Here is a 25,166-nt window from a genome sequence, read left to right on the forward strand (position 1 = left end):
CCTTTAGCCCTAATTCTGTTTGTGTGTAGCCCACACTTGTCCAAAAGGGGTGGTCTTAGATCAAATTTCTAGCATTGAACCATCTGAAATAATTTACAAATCTTATCTCTATAATTAAAATATTTATTTTGCAAAGACAGAAAATTAGCACCGTAGCTGTTAACACCATCCTGGTAAACCACCTTTGCATAAATATTTTAATTTTAGCTTTGTTGTCTTTTAGTTGAAGTGAACTGAACTATTATTATAAATTTGAACTTTCAGAAAACTGATGAAACCAATGTTGCGTTGGATAAACTTCAACGTAAGGTTAAGCTTACTGAAATACAGTTATCTTGGAAGAAATATGTGATCAGGTGAGTACAAAAGAAGAAAGTGGCTTCTAACTATTTTAAGGACATGTGCTGAATCATATACATAGAAACATACAGGCCTTTCATCCAACAATGTTGCACTGTTCTTAAATGCCCTCCCACATTGTTCTCCACTTTTTTTCATCCATGTCGCTATCTAAGAGCCTCTGAAATGCCATTAATGTATCAGGCTCTACCACCACCCTTGGCAACATGTTCTATGCACCCACTTTGTGTATATATATAAAAAAAAAAGTTACCTCTGACATTTCCCTTGTACTCGACTCCCATCGCCTTAAAATCACGCCCCCTCGTGTTAGCTATTTCTGCGGGTGGGGGAAGGTGCTGGCTGTCCATTCTAAAAATGCCTCTTAACATCTTATACACCCGTATCAAGTCACCTCTCATCCTCCTTTCCTCCAAAGGAAAGTCCTAGCTTGCTCAACTTTTCTTCAAAAGACGTGCTTTCTAATCCAGGCAGCATCCTGGTAAACCTCCTTTGCACCCACTCTAAAGCTTCCACATCCTGTAATGAGGCCACTGAACACAATACTCTGAAACTGGTTAGACCAAACTTAATAGAGCTGCAACCTTGCCTTGTAGCTCTTGAGCTCAGTCCTCCAACTATCGAAGGCCAACACACCAGAGGCCGCCTTAACCACCCTATCAAATTGTGTGGCATTTTGGAATATATTTCAGGCTGAGACCCCTCAGCGGGACCTGCTGAAATCTGCCCCTCGATCTGTTCATTAATGTTTCTGTTGTTATTGACAGTTCTATAGAATAACCCCAAAAGAATAATTGCTCCCTTCCTGTTTCTGACTTCTATTTAAACTGACTGAATAGATGATCCCTTCAGGATGTCCTCACTTTCTTCAGCTGTGATATAACTGATGAGCAATGCCACTACTTCCTTTTCTCTCTTCTCCTCCCCCCCCTTACTACTTTTGCCTCTCTCCCCATTGCCTTTGAAACATCTAGACCCTGGAATATCTAGCAGCCATTCCTGTACTTGTGACAGCCAAGTACGTGAACCATGCGCAGTTCCATGTACTGATCTATGCTCTAGATTCGGCACTCTTGTTCCTGATACTACTTGCATTAACGTAGATCCATTTATACCCTATGCACTTCCTATCCGACCTCACTGTTTCTCTGCTGGCTGTATCTACCGTTGCACGAACTGTCCCAGCCTCTGACCTATCACTTTGATTCCCATTCCGACTGCCAACTTAGCTCCAGGGAAAGCAGTTCCAGTCTATCCAGTCACCACTCATTATCCAAGTTCTCCAGTCCTAACAATATCCTTGTAAATTTTCTTCTGTACCTTCCCCTGCTTAATCACATCCTTCCTATAGTATGACGACCAAATCGAAGCACAGAACTCCAGGTGGGGTGTCTCCGACGTCCTTTATAGCTGTAACATAACATGACCACTTTTGTACTCGAATATTTAAAAAGTGCTTTGAAGTGAATACAAAGAGGTGTTAGTGACATAGTCAAAGGGTAAAATGTCCGACTGTGTTGTAAATTTTCAATGTTTCATTCTCCTTTATTCTGAAGAAAACAACGCTAGCTTGTGCATTTTCCATCTAGATCGACAGCCTTGATAATCGACTTGAACTCACATTTCATAAAATTACTAATATGGCCTCCCTGCTGTTGTTTTCTGCTCTTTGGCAGCTCTTTAAAGGTAGAATAGGTCAATAAAATAGATAAAATACACAAGAGATATGCAAACTGTGAGCATTTCAAACTCCTTGGAGTGCATATCTTGCACAAACTTGTATCAAAGGTTTCAAAAGGACATTTGATGTCAGAGAAATGGATACAATAAACATCCTGAAATGCTTTTACTTTGCATCCATCCATGAAAACAGTGCCCCAAAGAATGTACAACAGTTAAATGTTAGAACCTCAAATGCCCCCCCAGTTCCCCTCCCTCCTGTGCGTAAGTGGCAGCAAGCAACAATCCCCACCCCCCCCCACTACCGGCAAAAGGAAAGCATCAGCACCTGCCACTGAGCACTCAAGCGTGAGCAAAACAACAGTAAAGACACAGATTTACAGTTACCCCAAAGATTACATTGTTTACCCGGCCTTCGACATACCACAGGCTCTCTCTCTATCCCTAATAATGGAGAATGAGGTGTCTCTGTTTTCACAGCGAGTGGCAAGACCTAACAAACAAGTCATTGGTTTCCAATGTTAAAAGTCAGTTACGTCGCTTTTTTCAAGCTCTGTGCCCAAAGGTCTGGAGTCACTGGGCACATAGCCATTGAAATATGCCCCTTCGTGTTAGCCGTTTCAGCCCCGGGAAAAAGCCTCTGGCTATCCACATGATCAGTGCTCCTCATCATCTTATCCACCCTTATCAGGTCACCTCTCATCCTCCGTCGCTCCAAGGAGAAAAGGACAACTACACTCAACCTATTCTCACAAGGTACACCCTCCAATCCAGTCAACATCCTTGTAAATCTCCTCTGCACTCTATCCACATTCTTCCTGTAGTGAGGTGACCAGACTGAACACAGTACTCCAAGTGGGGTCTGACCAAGGTCTTGTATAGCTGTAACATTTTATTGTTTAACAACATTGAATCACAGTGGGTTTAATTTTTTTTTGACACTGGTCAACTGAAGGACTCTTTCGTGTCAAAGTGAAAACAGATCTCTGCAAAGTAATCTAAATTAATTACAAATGTAAAACACAATAATTGATTGCATAAGTATTCATTCTCTTTCCCTTCCCCCACCCTTAATATGGCACACCAAATCTTCACTATTGCACCCAATTGGTTTTAGAAGTCACATAATCATAAATGGAGATCACCATGTGCAGTCAGGGTGTTTCAGTTAATTGTGGTAAAAATACACCTGTACCTGGAAGGTCAAACTGCAGGTGAGTCAGTATCCTGGCAAAAACTACACCATGAAGGCGAAAGAACACCCCAAGAAACTCCATGGAAAGGTTATTGAAAAGCACAAGTCATGAGATGGATACAAGAAAATTTCCAGGTCACTGAGTATCCCTTGGAGTACAGTTACAACATTCATCAAGAAATGGAAAGAATATGGCATAGCTGTAAACCTGCCCAGAGCAGGCTGTCCTCAAAAACCTTGTGACTGGGTAAGAAGGGAGTTAGTGAGGGAGGCCACCAAAAGGCCTATGACAACTCAGGAGGAGTTACAAGCTTCAGTGGCTGAGATGGGAGAGACTGTGCAGACAACAACTTGGTCAGGAGCTGCACCAGTTACAGCTTAATGAGAGAGTGGCAAAGAGAAAGCCACTGTTAGAGTTTGCCAGAAGGCATGTGGGAGACTGAAGTCAGCTAGAAGGTTCTATGGTCTGATGAAGCCAAAATTGAGCTTTTTGGCCATCAGGTTAAACGCTAAACACCACACATCATCGAAAACACACCATCACTGCTGTGAAGCATGGCAGTGAAGCATCATGTTGTGGGGATGCTTCACTGCAGCAGGCCCTGGAAGGCTTGGGAAGGTAAAAGATAAAACGAATGCAGCAAGATACAGGGAAATCCTGGAGGAAAACCTGATGTAGTCTGCAAGAGAACTGCAACTTGGTAGAAGATTTGTTTTCCAGCAAGACAATGACCCCAAGCATAAAGCCAAAGCTACACAAGTATGGCTTGAAAACATCAAAATAGATGTCCTGGAGTGGCCAAGTCAGAGACCAGACCTCAATCTAATTGAGAATTTGTGGCTGGACTTGAAAAACGACTGTTCACTCACGATCCCCACGCAACCTGACAGAGCTTGAGCAGTTTTGTAAACAAGACTGGGGAAATATTGCAGTGTCCAGATGCGCAAAGCTGATAAAGACCTATCAACACAGACTTGAGGCTGTAATTGCTGGCAAAGGTGCGTTTACTAAATACTGACTTGAAGGGGGTAAATATTTATGCAAACAATTATTTTGTGTTTTATATTTGTAGTTAATTTAGATTATTTGTAGAGATGTTTTGACTTTGACACAAAGTGCCTTTTTCAGTTGATCAGTATCAAAAAAGAAATTAAATCCACTGTGATTCAATATTGTAAATCAATAATACAGGAAAACTTTGAAGAGGCGATGTCTACTTTTTATAGACACTGATATGCAGAAGGGTGCTGAAAAAGGGCCAGTGACCACATGAAGGATCCCACATTTAAACACTCTTGAATCTTTCCTGAACATGCAAGGAAAGGATATTTGAGCAGGGAGGATGTTAGAACTCTATACAACACTAGATAACTGGAGTGCTGTTCTGGTGACCATGTGCAGGAAAGAAGGTATACAGCGTGTTGCCTTACTACTGTACAAGGGAAGATTGTTAAACTAGAGTTGTTTTCTTTGAAACTATGGAGACTGAGAAGAGATTTAATTGAGATGAGTGGTGTATATAAAGGAAATAGGAAGGACCTATTACCATTAGAAGACCTATTTCTGCATTTTATGATTCGGTAACCTCTAGTACAGGTATAAGTTCACTGTAAATACTATTAGAGAAGAAACAAGGAAAGCTTTTGCCTCTAGAGGGAGGTAGGAGTCTGGAATTTATTGTCTGAAAGGAAGGTAGGTAGATGAACACTTGAAATGTCAAAATGCTGTGGGGGAGGGGGACACAGTGGAATAGACCAATACAGAGATAGAGAAACAGCATCCAACATCAAAGATCCTCAGTACACAGGCCTTGCTCTTTTCTCACATAGTCAGCCCAAAAGTGTTGACGTGCATTCTGGCACCAATGTAGCATGCCCACAGTGTTCAGCAAAGTAACACAAGCAAGAATAACAAACTTTTAAAATGTTATGTTTTATTTTAGTGATGCAATGCTCTTCCAGTTCAATGAGCTGTGCTACCCAGCACCCTACCTATTTAACTCTGGACTAGTTAAAGGACAATTTACAGTGAGTAATTAACCTACTAACCGCTACATCTTTGGACTGAGGAAGTAACCAGAGCACCCAGAGAAAACCCACACAGTTCATGAGGATATTGTTATGTACCCCGTAACTGGGTTGCCAAACCAGCAGAAATGGATCACTCAGTTGGAGTCTGGAGTACTAGAACTAAGAAAGTTTTATTAAAGAAACAAGCAACACAGTAATCGAAAGGATAATAAATGCAACAGTTCAACAATGATAACCACACATGTGCACAGAATTAAGATAACAGCATCAATCAAGCTCTATCGTTGTCTAGGGGGTAAATGACCAAATTTCAAAATGACTCAAAGTTCAGTCCAGTTCAGTTCGCAGTAATCGTTGCCATGGCGAGGGACAACGTGGGGGGAGAGAGACAGAGAGAACAGGAACAACTGATCATTCAGAACACTGCTTCACTCACAGACCTGCGAGATGGCTCACAAGCAACTTTTGGGCGGGTCCTTGGTGATGTCACCTGAGGTCACCGACTGTGACCCCTCCTCCAGATGCGGTCGATCCTCTGCAGTGAACCCGGCACCCAGGCAAGGGCGGACACACACCGGGTTCCCGCTGATCATACCTTTCCACCCCGGGCGTTGTCTGGTACTTCTCACCCACTCGTGAGAGGCGCACCGCTTCCAGGGTCTCGTTACCTCGGGTGGCGTGTGACCCTGTCTTAGCGAACCTGTCCCTTTTTATCCCCCTGCTGGGGTATCGCCTGTCCATCACTTCAAACAGTTCAGGGTTCAAAGGGGGGAGCCGCTCCAGACAGCTCTCTCTCCCACATCCCTTCATTACACATCTCCAGACGCTGCTCCATTGTTCCTTATCTCTCCTTCCCCTGAGGGCAGGTGGCAGACCAACTGCTGATGCCACTGATGCTAGCCCAGGCCAGCAAACATCTTAATTTTATGTGTATTCTTGTAACAATATACAAACTCTTTATAACGGCACCAGAATTGAACTCCGAACCCTGACTCCCTGAGCTGTGATGGTGTTGTGCTAACTGCTACACTACTGTGGCACCCTGCACTGAAGCAACTCAGCAGGTCTGCTACACCTGTGGAAAGGGTTGACTCATTGGTCCGAGATCCTTCATCAGGACTGGGAACGAAGGAAGAAGCCAGAATCTAGAGCACAAAGCAGCAAAACAAGCTTATTTCCCACCTTTCCACCCAGTTACCCATTCACTTAAACACACACAGGCCGTCATCCCCAGGACAGGCAGCCTCTGACCTCCAGTCCTTGACCCTGGACTCTAAGACTTGCGTTCGTTTGGTGAAGTAAGATCACTGCTCACTCATATACTGCTCAAGCCAGATGGAGGTTGTCTTGGTCATGTGTTCACCTTCCACCATAAGGTATTCATGGAGCTGGAATGGCTGGGGGATGTTAAGGGGTACTTTCACACGTGCATGGAAGGTCACTCCAGCCCCTGGCTCTTTATTTACTGCTCCTGATCTCTAATTCTCTCTCATCCCTGCCCTTAAAGGCTAACCTGACCCTGATTCCCTGCACTGTCTGTGCTCATACTGGTCCCTAGTCAGTATGAGCCACACTGGACTGCAGCTGCTGAAATCGAGAGCACAGAAGGAAAGTACTGTGGGAACTGGGTGTGGAGGCAAAAGGGTAGTCAGTGTTTCAGGCCAGGTCCCCACATCAGCACCCAAAACATTGACTACCCCTTTTCCTCCACAGATGCTGCTTGACTGCTAAGTCCCTCTGGTAGTTCTTCTGCCCTAGCCAATGTAAGATGAGGTCATACTGTGTAGGGAATCCGAGCTATACAATCAAACACACACAGCTGAGTTGTTCTGTAAGAAGATTAATAACTAATCAGACAGTCAGAATGAGAGGCCAAAAACATTGATGCCTCAGATAGCAAACCTAGTTTCATATTACAGTTCAGGTTTTTCAGCCTGAAACATCAACTGTTTATTCATTTCTATAGATGCTGCTTGATGTGCTGAGTTCCTCCAGCATTTTGTGTGTGTTGCTCTGGATCGCCAGCATCTGCAGAGTTTCTTGTATTCATAAACAGTTGGCGATTTTTATGTTAGTGTTGTCATACATTGAATGCACTTTTCCAGACATGTGTCTCATTCACTTTTGTCACTTTCACAGTTTGAGGAAGCCAGCACTAGGGCATTGGAAAATGCCAAGAATGAACTAGAATGCTATCGTAAAGAAATGAATGAACTAAAATTAAAAGTAAGTATCTTAGCAGTTGTTATTTCACCGATATCCTGATTAATTTTCTTAATTTGTAGCTAGAAACCCTACTGCAACATGGCTGAATTAAAGAAAATATTTTGGTTATTTGGTAGACGGTCTCTTTTTGTGGCTTTTTGACCTGGAATTTGGGTTCAGTAACAAACTGCATTACTAGCCTGAAAGAAGGCTGCCTGCCTTGATGTTTGTGGTATGGATTTCTCTAGTCTCAGTCCAAGTGCAGGGTTTCAATCTAAAATATTGACAATTCCTTCCCTCCCACAGATGCTGCTTGACCTGCTGAGTCTTCCAGCAGATTGTTTATTGCTCCAGATTCCAGCATCTGCAGTTTCATGCATCATGAGTATTAAGCAAACTGAAATGTTGACCTTCATGGTGAGGGAGAGCAGAAAAGCAGCAGGGAAGATTTTATTGATCTGTACAGGCTGCTGGTGAGAACACACCTGGAGTAATATATATAGTTTTGCTTTCCAAATATAAAGAAGCTTATGCTAGCATTGAAGGAAGTACAGAGAAGGTTCACTGTGTTGATTTCTGGGATGAAGGATTGATGCATATTGGTCCTAAACCCTTTGGAGGAAAAAAAATGAGAGGTGAGCGTATTGAAATATGTAAGATTCTGTCAGGAGTTTGTACGTCCTCCCCGTAAATCATGTGAGTTTCCTCCAGTTGCTTCAGTTTCATCCCACAGTCCAAAGATGTTCCAGTTTAGTAGGCTACTTGGTCACCGTAAATTGTCCTGTGATTAGGTGGGTTTCTGGGCAGTGTGGCTCTTTGGGCCAAAAGGGCATGTTCTGTGCTATATCTCTAAATAAATGACTCTTATGGGGTTTGACAAAATAAATACTGAAAAGACACTGTCCCTTGTGGTACATCTGAAGTAACAAGCAGTTTTGAAGTAATGAGCAGGTTGTAAGATGGAGATTGAAAATTTCTTTTTTTCAGATATTTTGGAATTCCCAAACTCTGGAATTCTACAAAGAACTGTGGAGCTTGAGTCACTGAATATACATTCAGTGGCTGCATCTGAAAGGGAACACAGTAACTGAGGGTTATAGGAACTGGTGTGGAAAACAGAAGTCCAAATCCAAATCATTGACCTTACTGACAGGTAGAACAGATCTAGTGGGTCATAAGATCTATTGCTGTTCCTATTCCTCATGCTTTTTCCAGAATCGATCCTTCATTTCTTTTTAATTCCTTACATGTTGTCCTTCAACAATATTGTGTGAATGCAATAATCTTGATATTTCCACTGACAAACCCCAGGTCTATCTCAGCACCATCCTCCACTGTATGTATTTATAGCTGGAGATACTGAGTAAAAAATAAGTCAAGGCATGTCTTTATACTCTAATGAAAATGCCATTCTCTGACCTCTGCTTATTGGTATCAGCAATGCCTTCAGTCAGCCTGAAAATATACCTCTTTATTATCACTGACATGTGACATGAATTTGTTTGCAAAAACAAAAAAATCTATAAATTACAAAATTAAATAATGCAGCTGAAAAGTAACTTAAAAGTTTGTGTTCATGCATCGCTGGAAAATCTAATGGTGGAAGGGAACAGGCTGTTCGTGAAGAGTTTGGGCATTCAGGCTCCTGTATCTCCTCCCTAATGAGAAGGGGGCATGTCCTGGATGGTGATGGTTTATTTAGAAGTATGGCACAGTGATAGGTCCTTCCAGCCAAACAATTCCACACTGCCCAGTTACCTCATGTGACCTACTAACCCGTGCATCTTTGGATTATGGGAGGAGAATGGAGCAACCGGAAGAAACCTACACAGCCACAAATTCCTTACAGACAGCATCTGAATTGAATCTGTCACTGGCACCACTATACTACAGTGTCACCCATTTGTCATCAATTCACTAGTCTTTTAACAGTTGAAGCCGTCCTTTTCCTGGTGGTAAGTGCTTTCAGGCTTTTATCTTCTGCCCAGTGGGGGAGAGAAGAAGAGTGGCCTGTGTGGGTAATGTCTTTGAATTTGCTGGCTGCTTTACAGAGGAAGCAAGACCTCTAGATGGAGTTCATGGAGGGGTGGCTAGATTCCGATGCACTGAGTGGTATCCATAACTCTGCAGTTTCTTGCAGTCACATGCAGAGCAATTGCCGTACCAAGCTATGATATTTCCAGATAGGGTGCTTCTATGGTGCATTGATAAAAATTAAGGGTCGATGGGAACACACCAAATTTCTTTAGCCTCCTGAGGAAATAGAAGCTTTCTTGGCCATGGCATCTACATGGGTGACAGACTGTTGGTGATGTTCGCTCCTAGGAACTTGTAACTCTCAACACTCTTGACCTCAACACAATTGATGCAGGCAGGAGCATGCCTTTCTGAAGTCAATGACCAGCTCTCTTATTTTGCTGACAAATGAGGGAAAGGTTGTGAACATGACACCATGTTACTAGGCTCTCTATCTTCTTTCTGTACCTTGACATTGTTATTTTTGATGTGGCTCACTACAGTGGTAGATCGTGTTAAAGCAGAATTTGGCTCTGCAGTCATGAGTGCACAGGTGCAACCTTGTGGGATGCAAGTGTTGAGGATGATCATGGTGGAGGCGTTGCAGCCTATTCATACTGTTCTTGTAGTCTGGTCAGATGTGAAGGTTCCAGTTTCAGCAGAGGTGTTGACACGCAGGGTCCAGAGTTTGGTGAGAAGTTGGCTTGGAAATATATGATTGAAGGTGGAGCTGTAGTCAATAAACAGTTTACTGTATTTTTCATTGTACAAATGCCTCAGATTAGTGTAGGGTAAGTGAAATGGCATCACTGTAGTCCTGTTTCAGTGATAGGTGAATTGCAGTGGGTCAGGTTGCCTTGGACGCTAGAGTTAATGCATGCCATGTCCAGCCTCTTGAAGCATTTCATAATGGTGGATATCAGGGTCAGTAGGCGGTAGTCATTAAGGCACATTAACCTTGTTTTTCTTGGGTACGGGGATAATAGTGGCACTAAATCAGGAGAGAACCACAGGATGAAGCAGGGAGAAGTTAAAAATGTCTGCAAGTACTCTCTCCAGTTGATCTGCACAGGATCTAAGGACATGGTCAGGGACAGTGTCCAGTCCAGATGATTCCTGTGGGCTCACTCTTTGGAAGACTGATCTAATGTTTGCAACCTGACGGTGGGTCCAAGTGTCTTGGAGGCTGTTGGGTGGATGGTGACATACCAATCCCCGTCTATCAAAACCTGCATAGAATGCGTTAAGGTCACCAGGAGGGGAAGTGCAATTGTTAGTGATGATGCCTATTGTAGATGTAAACCTGCCACAACTGACTGCTGGCCTGATACTGTCCCTTGGCATCCCTGATAACTTTCCAGAGGTCATATCTCAATTTCTTGCAAAGGTTGGTCACCTAATTTGAATGCTGCAGACCTAGACCAGTAAGGAATGAAACATCTGCATTGTCCTTTTTGGTATACGTGCCTCGGTACACTTGCTGATGCATCTGTGATGGTGGTGACGTACTCATCTCGGCCAGTAGTTGAACCTTCGAACATAGACCAGTCTACTGACTCAGCCTTCATGTAGAAGCTCATCTACTACTTCAGACCAGCACTGTAAGAGCTTTCTGCACTGGATCCTACAGTTTCAGGATCTGTGTGTATGCAGGAGGCACAGCATGGTGGTTCCATTTACTGAAAGGTCTCCTTGGATCCAATGCCCCCTTACTTTCTGAAGGAGCCTTGTATGGGGAACCTTATCAAATGCCTTACTGAAATCTATATACACTACATCCACTGCTCTACCTTGATCAATGTGTTTTATTACTTCCATGCACTTACACTGTAAAAATAAAACTACCTCTCGCATCTCCCCCATAATTTCCTCCAATCACTTAAAAGTATGCCCTCTTGTATTAGCCATTGCAGCCTGTGGAAAAAGTCTCTGGCTGTCCACTCTATGTATGCCTCTTTCTTTTTAAAATCTTTTTATTAATTTTTCCAAAATTATAAACAAAACAACAATGTTGATACAAAGAGATTGGAATAATCTTATTGGTAATAAACATACACAAAAAAGATTTCAGATAACACAGGTAAAATAGACTTCCAAACTCATGATGTAATTAACCATAAAGAAAAAAAGAAAAAAAAATAAAGAAAAACCCCAAAAAAAAGAGGAAAAAGAAGAACTAAATACTAAACCCAAAAAAAGCAAACGGAACAAAACAGGGCTAGACCAATATCTTAAATCAAACACATTCAGTAATGTCGTCAACTCCACTCCTCTATTCATATATTTTAAGTTAATAAGAAGGATTCGGAAAGGTCAAATTACATCATATGAAAATGTTGAATAAATGGTTTCCACGTTTCTTCAAATTTAACCAAAGGATCAAAATTATCACTTCTAATTTTTTCTAAATTTAAACATAATATAGTTTGGGAAAACCATTGGAATGTAGTAGGAGGATTGGTCTCCTTCCAATTCAATAAAATAGATCTTCTGGCCATTAAAGTTACAAAGGCAATCATCCGACAGGCTGAAAAAGACAAAGATCTATGCTCTTCCATTGGCAATCCAAAGATTGCTGTAATAGGATAGGGTTGTAAGTCAAAACATAGAACTATTGAGAAAGTATCAAAAATATCTTTCCAATATTTTTCCAAAAGAGGGCAGGACCAAAACATACGAGTTAAAGAAGCCACTTCAGAGTGACATCTGTCACCAATAGGGTTTATATGGGAATAAAAATGGGCTAATTTATCTTTAGACATATGGGCTCTATGCACTATAAATTGTATTAATATATGTTTAGCACATTTCGAGGAAGTACTGACTAATTGAAAAATGTTATCCCATTTCTCTATAGGTAGGCAAAGTTGAAGTTCCCTTTCCCATTCATTTTTAATTTTATCAGATATACAAGGCTGTAATTTCATAATTATATCATAGATGCTATTAATGCTTTCTGACGAGGATTTAAACCTAAAATTTTATCGATATCAGTAGGGTATGAGGTTGGAAAGGTAGGCAACATAGTATTTTTAAAATTTCTTATTTGTAAATATCTAAACAAATAGGATCTAGGCAAATCAAATTTCTTCGATAACTGTTCAAAAAACATGAAACAGTTATCTAGAAGTAAGTCACGAAAACATGTTATCCCTTTCGTTTTCCATATTTAAAAGGCTCGGTCCATAATTGAGGGTTGAAAAAAATTAGATATAATAGAGCTTGATAATATAAATTTGTTCAAACCAAAAATTTTACGAAATTGAAACTATATTCACAATGTATGTTTAACTATTGGATTAACCATTTGTTTATTCAATTGGATCCCATTTCCCCTTGCTTCCTGAAGGAGCCTTGCATGGGGAACCTTATCAAGTGCCTTACTGAAATCCATATACACTACATCCACTGCTCTACCTTCATCAATGTGTGTTATTACTTCCATGCACTTACTCTGTAAAAACAAAACTACCTCTTGCATCTCCCCCATAATTTCCTCCAATCACTTGAAAGTATGCCCTCTTGTATTAGGCATTGCCAGCCTGTGGAAAAAGTCTCTGGCTGTCCACTCTATATACGCCTCTTAATCATCTTATCCTCTATCAAATTCAGAATAAGGTGGATAAACTCATCGCACAATTAAAGATTGGTCACTATGAAGTTGGCATCACTGAGTCTTGGCTGACATTAGGTTATCATTAGGAGTTTAACTTCAAAAGATATACTTTGTATCAAAAGGACAGTAGGAAGACATAGGCAGTGGGGTGGCTCTATTGGTAAGAGGTGGAATTGCATTTTTATAAGGAGGTGACATAGGGTCAGAGAATGTTGAATGTTTGTTTGTGGAGCTAAGAAACTGCAAAGGTTAAAAAAAAACATTGTGGGAATCATATATAGGCCTCCAAATAGTAGCCAGGATGTGGAGTTGAGATTGCAAAGGGAGCTGGAAAAGGCATGTACTAGGGTAATTGTAATGGGGGCTTCAATATGCAAGGAGATTGGGAAAATCAGGTTGCTGTCGGATGGCAAGAGGGAATTTGTTGAATGCCTATGAGATGGCTTTTTGGAGCAGCTTATGCTCAAACCTATTAGGAGAAAGGCATCTTAGATTGGGTGTTGTGTAATAACCCAGATTTTATTAGTCAGCTTAATGTACAGGAAGCCCTAGGAGGCAGTGATCATAGCATGCATAATTGAAATCATACTGCAATTTGAGTGGGAGAAGCATAAGTCACGTCTATCGGTATCGCAATGGAATGAAGGGAATTATAGAAGCATGAGAGGAGCTTGCCCAGGTTGATTAGAGGGGGATACTGGCGGGGATGACGGCAGAACACAGGTGGCTGAAGTTTCTGGGAATAGTTCACAAGGTGCAGGATAAATATGTCCCACAGAAAAGTTTTCAAATGGCAGGGGTATGCAACCATGGCTGACAAGGGAAGTTAAGGACTGTGTGAAAGCCAAGGAAAAGTCATATAAGGTAGCAAAAGTGAGTAGGAAGTTGGATGATTGGGAAGCTTTTAAAATCCAACAAAAGGCAACTAAAAAGCTACAAGAAGGGAAAAGATGAAATGAGGGCAAACTAGGTGATAATTTAAAGCAGTTTACTAAACGTCTTTTCAGTTATATAACGATTAAAAGGGAGGTGAGAGTTGATGTTGGACCACTGAAAATGATGCTGGTGGGGTAGTAATGGGGGACAAAGAAATGGCAGATGAACTTTAAGTACTTTGTGAAAGATACTAGCTGTATTCTAGAGGCCCGTAAGTGTCAGGGAGTAAGAGTGAGTGCCGTTGCTATTACAAAGGAATACGTGCGGGGCAAACTCAAAGGTCTTAAGGTGGGTAAGTCAGCTGGCCCAAATGGACCACATCCCAGAGTTCTGAAGGAGATTCCTGAAGAGATAACAGATGCATTGGTCATGATCTTTCAAGAATCACTTGATTCTACCATGGTCTCGGAGGACTGGAAAATTGCACTCTTTAAGAAGCTTAGATTAACTTAAATCAACTTAGATTTATTGCATCTTTCTTCGATGATTGAAAACCAGCATGGATTAAAATAGAACTAGACAAGATAGGAGAAAATAGACCTGAAGATTTTATATATAAATGGGAATCTAAATTGATACGGGAAAAGAAAGAATCCCCTATATTAACACATTTGATTGATCTATGGAATAAGATAAATGTTGATAATGAAACACAGAAATCTCTATTAGCAAGGAGACCTTTGTTCCAAAACAGACTTATTCCTTTTACAATGGACAATCAACTTTTATATAATTGGTACCAAAAAGGGATTAAATTTATAGGAGATTGTTTTGAATGAGGTATATTGATGTCATTTGAACAATTAAAGGATAAATATAAAATATCTAATAATACTTTCTTCTGTTACTTTCAATTAAGGGCTTACTTAAAAGGTAAGCTGGGTCAAACAATGTTTTTGCCAAAACCTAATGAAATTGAAATTTTAATTCAAAAAGGGAAAATTAAAAAATTTATTTCTTGTATGTATAACTTGATTCAAGAACAGACAATTAAACAAGGAACCCATAAGTCAAAGCAAAAATGGGAAACAGATCTGAATATTATTATTGATGAAACAAATTGGTGAAGACTTTGTCTTGACAGTATGACAAATACAATAAATGTTCGACTTAGATTAGTACAATATAATTTTTTACATCAATTATATATTACACCGCAAAAAATAAATAGATTAAATTCAAATTTTTCTGATAAATGTTTTCGGTGTAATCAAGAAATTGGTACTTTCTTACATTCTACTTGGTCTTGTTTTAAAATTCAACCCTTTTGGATAAATTTAAGAATTTTATTGGAACAAATTACTGCAATTCAACTTCCACATAACCCTGTATTATTTTTATTAGGTGATATTGAGGGGATAAAACCGAAACTTAAATTGAATAAATATCAGAAAGAATTTATAAAAATTGCATTGGCAGTAGCTAAGAAGACTATAGCAGTAACTTGGAAATCTGATTCGTATTTAAGTATGGATCGTTGGAATAATGAAATGGCTAGTTCTATTCCACTTGAAAAAATTACTTATAATTTAAGAGATAAATATGTAACATTTTTGAATATTTGGCGCCCTTATTTATAAAAGATAGGATGGCATATTTAAGTGCTCCGATAAAGAATTTGGTCACTTGGGGAAAGTAACGAACGAATAATTATACCAAATTCATTTTGAATCCCATGGAGCATGTGGAAACCTTCCAATAACCAGGCGGTTCTTTCTTTTTTTTTCTTTTTTTTCTTTTTCTTCTTTTTTAGGTAGGACTATATATGGGGGGGGGAGGGGGAGGGTAGATTCTTTTTTTTTCATGTATTCTTTTTGAAAATTCAATAAAAATTATATTTTAAAAAAAAGAAGCGAGGAAGACAAAAAGAGCGGAAATTATACGCCAGTTGGCCTAACCTCAGTGGTTAGGAAAGTGTTGGAGTCCATTATTAAAGATGAGCTTTTGGGGTACTTGGAGGATAATGATAAAATAAGTCAAAGTCAGTATGGTTTCTGTAACCATCCTCTGCTATAATCTCTGTTGGCGGCAGCAGATAGTCATCCTCATGTTTTAACCAATTTCCCCCAGGATCAATAAAGTATGACTATGACTATGACTAAAAGGAAAACTTGCTTGACAAATTTGTTAGAATTATTCGAGAAAGTAAGAAGCAGGGTGGATAAAGGAGAAACAGTGGATATCATTTACTTCGATTTTCAGAAGGCATTTGATAAGGTGCCTCACATGAGGCTGCTTAATAAGATAAAATCCTGTGGTGTTACAGGAAATATAGTAGCATGGCTAGAGGAATGGCTGATAGAGTAGGCAGCAAGTGGGAATAAAGGGGCCTTTTCTGGTTGGCTGCCGGTGAAGAGTGGTGTTCCTCAGGGGTCAGTATTGGGACCACTTCTTTTCACATTGTTAGTGATTTAGATAGTGGAATTGATGGCTTTGTGGCAAAGTTTGCAGATGATAAGAAAATACATGGAAGTAGTGCTGAGGAAGCAATGCGATTGCAGTAGGACCTAGACAAGTTGGGAGAATGGCAAAAGTGGTAGATGGAATAGTGTTGGGAAATGTATGATAATGCATTTTGGTAAAAGGGACAATAGTGCAGACTATTATCTAAATGGGGAGAAAATTCAAACGTCATAGATGCAAAAGGACTTGGGAGTCCTCATGCAAGATTCCAGGAATGTTAGTTCACAGGTCGAGCTGGTAAAGAAGGCAAATGCAATGTTGGCATTTATTTTAAGGGGAATAGAATATAAAAGCAAGGAGATAATATGCACTGTCATTGGAGACAATCAAGAGGAGGTTCACAAGGAATACAGGAACGAAGGGGTTAACATATGAGGAACGTTTGGCAGCTTTGAGCTTGTACTCACTAGAACTTAGAAGAATGTGAGTGATCTCATTGAAGCCTACCAAATAATGAAAGGAATAGATGAAAGTGGATGTGAGGAGGATGTTTCTTCTGGTGGGGGTATCCAGAACTAAAGGGCACAGCCTCAAAATTGAGGGGTGACCTTTTAGAACATAAGGAAGGAGGAATTTTTTGGTCAGAGAGTGGTGACTCTGTGGAATGCTGTGCCACAGACTCTGGTGGAGGCCAAGTTCATGGGTATATTCAAAGCAAAAGTTCATAGATTCCTGATTGGTCAGGGCATATGAGAGAGCAGGTGTACAGGGTTGAATGAGATCCAGGAGCAGCCGTGATGAAATGGCAGAGTTGACTCCATGGGATGAATAGCCTAATTTTGCTTCTGTGTCCTATGGTCTAAATCTGCTCTTGTCCTTCTGCATTCCAAAGAGAAAAGCCCCAGATCACATAAACTTTCCTCATCAGGGATGTTGAAACCTAGGAATTTGAAGTCGCTCTCCCTTTCCACTGCTGACTTTTCGATGATGACAGTCATAGTGAAGTACAGCACAGAAACAGACCCTTTGGCCCATCGAGTCCACTCCAAAACCATTTATACTGCTTATTCCCAATGACCTGCACCAGGGCCATCACCCTCCATATCCCTACTATCCATGTACCTATCCAAACTTCTCTTAAATGTTGAAATTGAGCTCATATGGACCACTTGTGCTGGCAGCTCATTCCACATTCTCACAACCCTCTGAATGAAGAAGTTTCCCCTCATGTTCGTCTTAAACTTCTCACCTTTCACCCTTAAGCCATGACTTCTGGTTGTAGTCCCACCCAACTTCAATGGAAAAAGCCTCCTTGCATTTACTCGACCTATACCCCTCATGATTTTGTATACCTTTAGCAAATCTCCTCTCAATCTTCTATGTTCTGAAGAATACAGTCTTAACCTGTTCAATCCTTCCTCATAATTCAGGTCCTCCAGTCCCGGCAACATCCTTGTAAATTTTCTCTCACTCTTTCAAACTTGTTTATATCTTTCCTGTAGATGGGTGACCAAAACTGCACACAAGATTCCAAATTAGGCCTCACCAATGTCCTGTACAACTTCAACATCACCTCTCATCTTCTGAACTTAGTGCATTAATTTATGAAGGCCAATGTGCCAAAAGCTTTCTTTATGACCCTATCTTCCTGTGATGCTACTTTCAATGAGCTATGTACCTGTATTCCAAGATCTCTTTGTTCTACCATAGTCCTCAGTACCCTACCATTCAGTGTGTAAGACCTACCCTGGTTGGTCCTACCAAAGTCCAAAACTTCATGCTTGTCTGCACTCTGCCAGTGTGAAGTCACATTCAGTTCCTTGGTCTTGCAGATATTGAGTGGGAGGTTTTTTGTTGACGGAAGTTTTGGTTATCTGCCATAATATTTTATTCAAGATTGCTTATGTCATTTCCTGTACAAACATAAAGGAGAATGAAACTTGTTACCCCAGATCCAATGCAGCTCAAAATTTACAAAAATAATAACATAATAAATAAAAATGCATCAGACAACTTGTATACAATGATTGAATGTCCATAAAGTGACTCTAGGTTATACATAAGATGACTGATGGGAAATGAAGTGGTAGGGGAGTTAGTGGATGGAGGTGTTGATCGGCCTTGTTGTTTGGGGAAACTAACTGTATTTGATCTGGTGGTCCTGGTGTGGATGCTACGTATCCTCCTCCTTAGTGGGAGTGGACAAACAGTCCATGAACAGGGTGGGTGGGATCCTTCATGATGTTACTGGCCCTTTTCTGTCACCTCACTGTATACACATCCTTGATGATGGGTAGGTTGGTCTTGCATTGGGCAGTTTTGACTACCTGTTGTAGAGCCTTCCTGTATGCCACAGTGCAGTTTCCATACCAAGCTGTGATGCAGTTTGTTGGGATACTGTACTGCATACCTGCAGAATGACATGAGCAGAGATGTGCGTAGTCCAACTCTCTTCAGCCTCAGAAAGAGGAGGCACTGATGAACTTTATGAAATGCAAATTTTGTTTCATCTAAGTTCTACTCAACCAGTCATCTATGTTGGTTTCTTTCTGTCAATAGTATTCAGTTATTCTTTTTCTGCAGAGATTAATAAGATATAGCATAGCTTTTAACCTGTGTAACATGTTTACAGCTGTTAAATATGAAGTTATTTTCTTGGAAGGATGAACTAATGAAGAACTCGCTGTTAGAAAAGGACAAAGATATATTCAGACAGACAGAATGCGGTAAGGTTCTGGAGAAAAGGATTGTCCGTCACACAAACGAATATCAGAAACTGTTAAATATAAAGACACAGCTAGAGCGAGAGATTGTCACTTACAAAAATTTACTGGGTCAAGTGGAACGGAAAGCAAGGTCAGTACTATCCATAGCAGATCTAGGAAATTGCATTATTTGCAATTTATTTCATTATTCTGAAGCAGTGAAAGTAGTCTCTGTAATCTGAAACAAACATACGGAACACATCAGAAACTGCTGAACAGCCCAGCTCGTGACATTTTGTATTTCTTTATCCTAGAGACATGTTCAGACCAAACTAAGGAGTATATAAGGCATAGGAGCAGAGTGAAGCCATTCAGCTCATCGAGTCTCCTCTGCTGTTCCATCATGGCCCATTCTCCAGCTACCAACCTTATAGTTCTCACACCCCGCACTTCCCGTTTCTACCTCCTACCCAAGATCCATAAATCTGCCTGTCCTGGCTGACCTATTGTCTCAGCTTGCTCCTGCCCCACCGAACTCGTTTCTGCATACCTCGACACGGTTTTATCCCCCCTTGTTCAATCCCTTCCTACCTATGTTCGTGACACTTCTCACGCTCTTAAACTTTTCGATGATTTTAAGTTCCCTGGCCCCCACCGCTTTATTTTCACCATGGATGTCCAGTCCCTATATACTTCCATCCCCCATCAGGAAGGTCTCAAAGCTCTCCGCTTCTTTTTGGATTCCAGACTTAATCAGTTCCCCTCTACCACCACTCTGCTCCATCTAGCGGAATTAGTCCTTACTCTTAATAACTTCTCCTTTGGCTCCTCCCACTTCCTCCAAACTAAAGGTGTAGCTATGGGCACCCGTATGGGTCCTAGCTATGCCTGCCTTTTTGTTGGCTTTGTGGAACAATCTATGTTCCGTGCCTATTCTGGTATCTGTCCCCCACTTTTCCTTCGCTACATCGACGACTGCATTAGCGCTGCTTCCTGCACGCATGCAGAGCGCGTTGACTTTATTAACTTTGCCTCCAACTTTCACCCTGCCCTCAAGTTTGCCTGGTCCATTTTCGACACCTCCCTCCCCTTTCTAGATCTTTCTGTCTCTGTCTCTGGAGACAGCTTATCCACTGATGTCTACTATAAGCCCACTGACTCTCACAGCTATCTGGACTATTCCTCTTCTCACCCTGTCTCTCACAAAAACGCCATCCCCTTCTCGCAATTCCTCCATCTCCGCCGCATCTGCTCTCAGGATGAGGCTTTTCATTCTAGGACGAGGGAGATGTCTTCCTTTTTTAAAGGAAGGGGCTTCCCTTCCTCCACTATCAACTCTGCTCTTAAACGCATCTCCCCCATTTCACGTACATCTGCTCTCACTCCATCCTCCCGCCACCCCACTAGGAATAGGGTTCCCCTGGTCCTCACCTACCACCCCACCAGCCTCCGGGTCCAACATATTATTCTCCGTAACTTCCGCCACCTCCAACGGGATCCCACCACTAAGCACATCTTTCCCTCCCCACCTCTCTCAGCATTCCGCAGGGATCACTCCCTACGCAACTCCCTTGTCCATTCGTCCCCTCCATCTCCCCCCACTGATCTCCCTCCTGGCACTTATCCGTGTAAGCGGAACAAGTGCTACACATGCCCTTACACTTCCTCCCTTACCACCATTCAGGGCCCCAAACAGTCCTTCCAGGTGAGGCAACACTTCACCTGTGAGTCGACTGGGGTGATATACTGTGTCTGGTGCTCCCAATGTGGCCTTTTATATATTGGTGAGACCCGACGCAAACTGGGAGACCACTTTGTTGAACATCTACGCTCTATCCGCCAGAGAAAGCAGGATCTCCCAGTGGCCACACATTTTAATTCCACATCCCATTCCCATTCTGACATGTCTATCCACGACCTCCTCTACTCTAAAGAAGAAGCCACACTCAGGTTGGAGGAACAACACCTTATATTCTGTCTGGGTAGCCTCCAACCTGATGGCATGAACATCGACTTCTCTAACTTCCGCTAAGGCCCCCCTCCCCCTCGTACCCCATCCGTTACTTATTTTTATACACACATTCTTTCTCTCACTCTCCTTTTTCTCCCTCTGTCCCTCTGACTATACTCCTTGCCCATCCTCTGGGTTCCACCTCCCACTTGTCTTTCTCCCCGGGCCTCCTGTCCCATGATTCTCTCGTATCCCTTTTGCCAATCACCTGTCCAGCTCTTGGCTCCATCCCTCCCCCTCCTGTCTTCTCCTATCATTTTGGATCTCCCCCTCCCCCTCCAACTTTCAAATCCCTTACTCACTCTTCCTTCAGATAGTCCTGACGAAGGGTCTCGGCCTGAAACGTCGACTGCACCTCTTCCTAGAGATGCTGCTTGGCCTGCTGCGTTCACCAGCAACTTTGATGTATGTTGCTTGAATTTCCAGCATCTGCAGAATTCTTGTTGTTTGCGTTGTTAGTAGATGTGAAAAGGATGTTTCCCATGGTGGGGGAGTCTAGGACAAGAGGGCACAGCCTCAGGATTAAGCGGCACACATTTAAAACAGATGCTGAGACATTTCTTTAGCAAGAGGGTGGTGAATTTGTGGAATTTGTTACCACAGGCTACTGTGGAGGCCAGGTCGTTGGGTGCATTTAAGGTGGAGATTGATAAGTTCTTGATTGGCCATGGCATCAAAGATTACGGGAAGTGGGGCTGAGGAGAGGGGAAAGAAAGGATCAGCCATGATTAAATGGTGGAGCAAATTACTGATGGGCCAAAAAGCCTAATTCTACTCCTATGTCTAATGGTCTAAATAATGCATTTCATTGTATGTATTGATGTATATGTGACAAATAAAGCTGATCTTTACTCTTTTTAAAATCTTTATATTGCTGGGAATGTGGTGAAAATAGAAATTCGCCTAATAGTTTATCCCCGATGAGGAATTAGGTAGCTAGAGATCTGATAAATGGTTAGAGTTGCTTGTGGTGTAATGAAGCAACAGTTCGAAGGAGTAAAGCAAAACTTAGAAATCAGTGATATTTTATCAAATAAAACAAGTAAATAAAAATTACTATATTGCTTTATTAAGTTTTTGGATCATTGGGACCTCTTTTGGCGCAGGCGTGACCTGTACAAAAAGGACGGGTTACACTTGAATCCTAGGGGGACCAATATCCTGGCGGGGAGATTAGCGGGGGCTACTGAGGTGACTTTAAACTAGAATGGTTGGGGGGTGGGAATCAAATTAAAGAGGCTAGGCGTGAGGAGGTTAGTTCACAACAGAGGGATGGGAACCAGTGCAGAGAGACAGAGGGGTGTAAAGTGAGGGTAGAAGCAAAAAGTACAAAGGAGAAAAGTAAAAGTGGCAGGCCGACAAATCCAGGGCAAGCATTAAAAAGGGCCACTTTTCAACATAATTGTACAAGGGCTAAGAGAGTTGTAAAAGAGCGCCTGAAGGCTTTATGTGTCAATGCAAGGAGCATTCGTAATAAGGTGGATGAATTGAAAGTGCAGATTGTTATTAATGATTATGATATAGTTGGGATCACAGAGACATGGCTCCAGGGTGACCAGGGATGGGAGCTCAACGTTCAGGGATATTCAATATTCAGGAGGGATAGACATGAAGGAAGGGGAGGTGGGGTGGCGTTGCTGGTTAAAGGAGAGATTAATGCAATAGAAAGGAAGGAAATAAGCCGGGAAGATGTGGAATCGATATGGGTAGAGCTGTGTAACACTAAGGGGCAGAAGCCGCTGGTGGGAGTTGTGTACAGGCCACCTAACAGTAGTAGTGAGGTCGGAGATGGTATTAAACAGGAAATTAGAAATGTGTGCAATAAAGGAACAGCAGTTATAATGGGTGACTTCAATCTACATGTAGACTGGGTGAACCAAATTGGTAAAGGTGCTGAGGAAGAGGATTTCTTGGAATGTATGCGGGATGGTTTTTTGAACCAACATGTCGAGGAACCGACTAGAGAGCAGGCTATTCTGGACTGGGTTTTGAGCAATGAGGAAGGGTTAATTAGCGATCTTGTCGTTAGAGGCCCCTTGGGTAAGAGTGACCATAATATGGTGGAATTCTTCATTAATATGGAGAGTGACATAGTTAATTCAGAAACAAAGGTTCTGAACTTAAAGAGGGGTAACTTTGAAGGTATGAGACGTGAATTAGCTAAGATAGACTGGCAAATGACACTTAAAGGATTGACGGTGGATATGCAATGGCAAGCATTTATAGGTTACATGGATGAACTACAACAATTGTTCATCCCAGTTTGGCAAAAGAATAAATCAAGGAAGGTAGTGCACCCGTGGCTGACAAGAGAAATTAGGGATAGTATCAATTCCAAAGAAGTAGCATACAAATTAGCCAGAGAAAGTGGCTCACCTGAGGACTGGGAGAAATTCAGAGTTCAGCAGAGGGGGACAAAGGGCTTAATTAGGAAGGGGAAAAAAGATTATGAGAGAAAACTGGCAGAGAACATAAAAACGGACTGTAAAAGCTTTTATAGATATGTAAAAAGGAAAAGACTGGTAAAGACAAATGTAGGTCCCCTGCAGACAGAAACAGGTGAATTGATTATGGGGAGCAAGGACATGGCAGACCAATTGAATAATTACTTTGGTTCTGTCTTCACTAAGAAGGACATAAATAATCTTCCAGAAATAGTAAGGGACAGAGGGTCCAGTGAGATGGAGGAACTGAGTGAAATACATGTTAGTAGGGAAGTGGTGTTAGGTAAATTGAAGGGATTGAAGGCAGATAAATCCCCAGGGCCCAGATGGTCTGCATCCTAGAGTGCTTAAGGAAGTAGCCCAAGAAATAGTGGATGCATTAGTGATAATTTTTCAAAACTCGTTAGATTCTGGACTAGTTCCTGAGGATTGGAGGGTGGCTAGTGTAACCCCAATTTTTAAAAAAGGAGGGAGAGAGAAACTGGGGAATTATAGACCGGTTAGCCTAACGTCGGTGGTGGGGAAACTGCTGGAGTCAGTTATCAAGGATGTGATAACAGCACATTTGGAAAGCGGAGAAATGATCGGACAAAGTCAGCATGGATTTGTGAAAGGAAAATCATGTCTGATGAATCTCATAGAATTTTTTGAGGATGTAACTAGTAGAGTGGATAGGGGAGAACCAGTGGATGTGGTATATTTGGATTTTCAAAAGGCTTTTGACAAGGTCCCACACAGGAGATTAGTGTGCAAACTTAAAGCACACGGTATTGGGGGTAAGGTATTGGTGTGGGTGGAGAATTGGTTAGCAGACAGGAAGCAAAGAGTGGGAATAAACGGGACCTTTTCAGAATGGCAGGCGGTGACTAGTGGGGTACCGCAAGGCTCAGTGCTGGGACCCCAGTTGTTTACAATATATATTAATGACTTGGATGACGGAATTAAATGCAGCATCTCCAAGTTTGCGGATGACACGAAGCTGGGTGGCAGTGTTAGCAGTGAGGAGGATGCTAAGAGGATGCAGGGTGACTTGGATAGGTTGGGTGAGTGGGCAAATTCATGGCAGATGCAATTTAATGTGGATAAATGTGAAGTTCTCCACTTTGGTGGCAAAAATAGGAAAACAGATTATTATCTGAATGGTGGCCGATTAGAAAAAGGGGAGGTGCAACGAGACCTGGGTGTCATTATACACTAGTCATTGAAAGTGGGCATGCAGGTACAGCAGGCGGTGAAAAAGGCGAACGGTATGCTGGCATTTATAGCGAGAGGATTCGAGTACAGGAGCAGGGAGGTACTACTGCAGTTGTACAAGGCCTTGGTGAGACCACACCTGGAGTATTGTGTGCAGTTTTGGTCCCCTAATCTGAGGAAAGACATCTTTGCCATAGAGGGAGTACAAAGAAGGTTCACCAGATTGATTCCTGGGATGGCAGGACTTTCATATGAAGAAAGACTGGATGAATTGGGCTTGTACTCGTTGGAATTTAGAAGATTGAGGGGGGATCTGATTGAAACGTATAAGATCCTAAAGGGATTGGACAGGCTAGATGCTGGAAGATTG

General features: G+C 41.7%; 1 protein-coding gene across 1 annotated transcript in view; it reads left to right on the forward strand.

Annotated features, from left to right (window-relative positions):
- LOC134348739 (glial fibrillary acidic protein-like) overlaps positions 1 to 25,166 on the forward strand; it is a 41,859-nt gene that overhangs the window by 14,192 nt on the left and 2,501 nt on the right. Inside the window, exons 3-6 of the mRNA XM_063052542.1 lie at positions 265 to 356; positions 5,179 to 5,263; positions 7,406 to 7,492; positions 19,105 to 19,298. Of these exons, the coding sequence (XP_062908612.1) occupies positions 265 to 356; positions 5,179 to 5,263; positions 7,406 to 7,492; positions 19,105 to 19,298 (458 nt within the window). The remainder of the gene's footprint in view (positions 1 to 264; positions 357 to 5,178; positions 5,264 to 7,405; positions 7,493 to 19,104; positions 19,299 to 25,166) is intronic.

The sequence above is a fragment of the Mobula hypostoma genome, chromosome 6 (genome assembly GCF_963921235.1).
Source record: "Mobula hypostoma chromosome 6, sMobHyp1.1, whole genome shotgun sequence".
NCBI lineage: Eukaryota > Metazoa > Chordata > Chondrichthyes > Myliobatiformes > Myliobatidae > Mobula > Mobula hypostoma.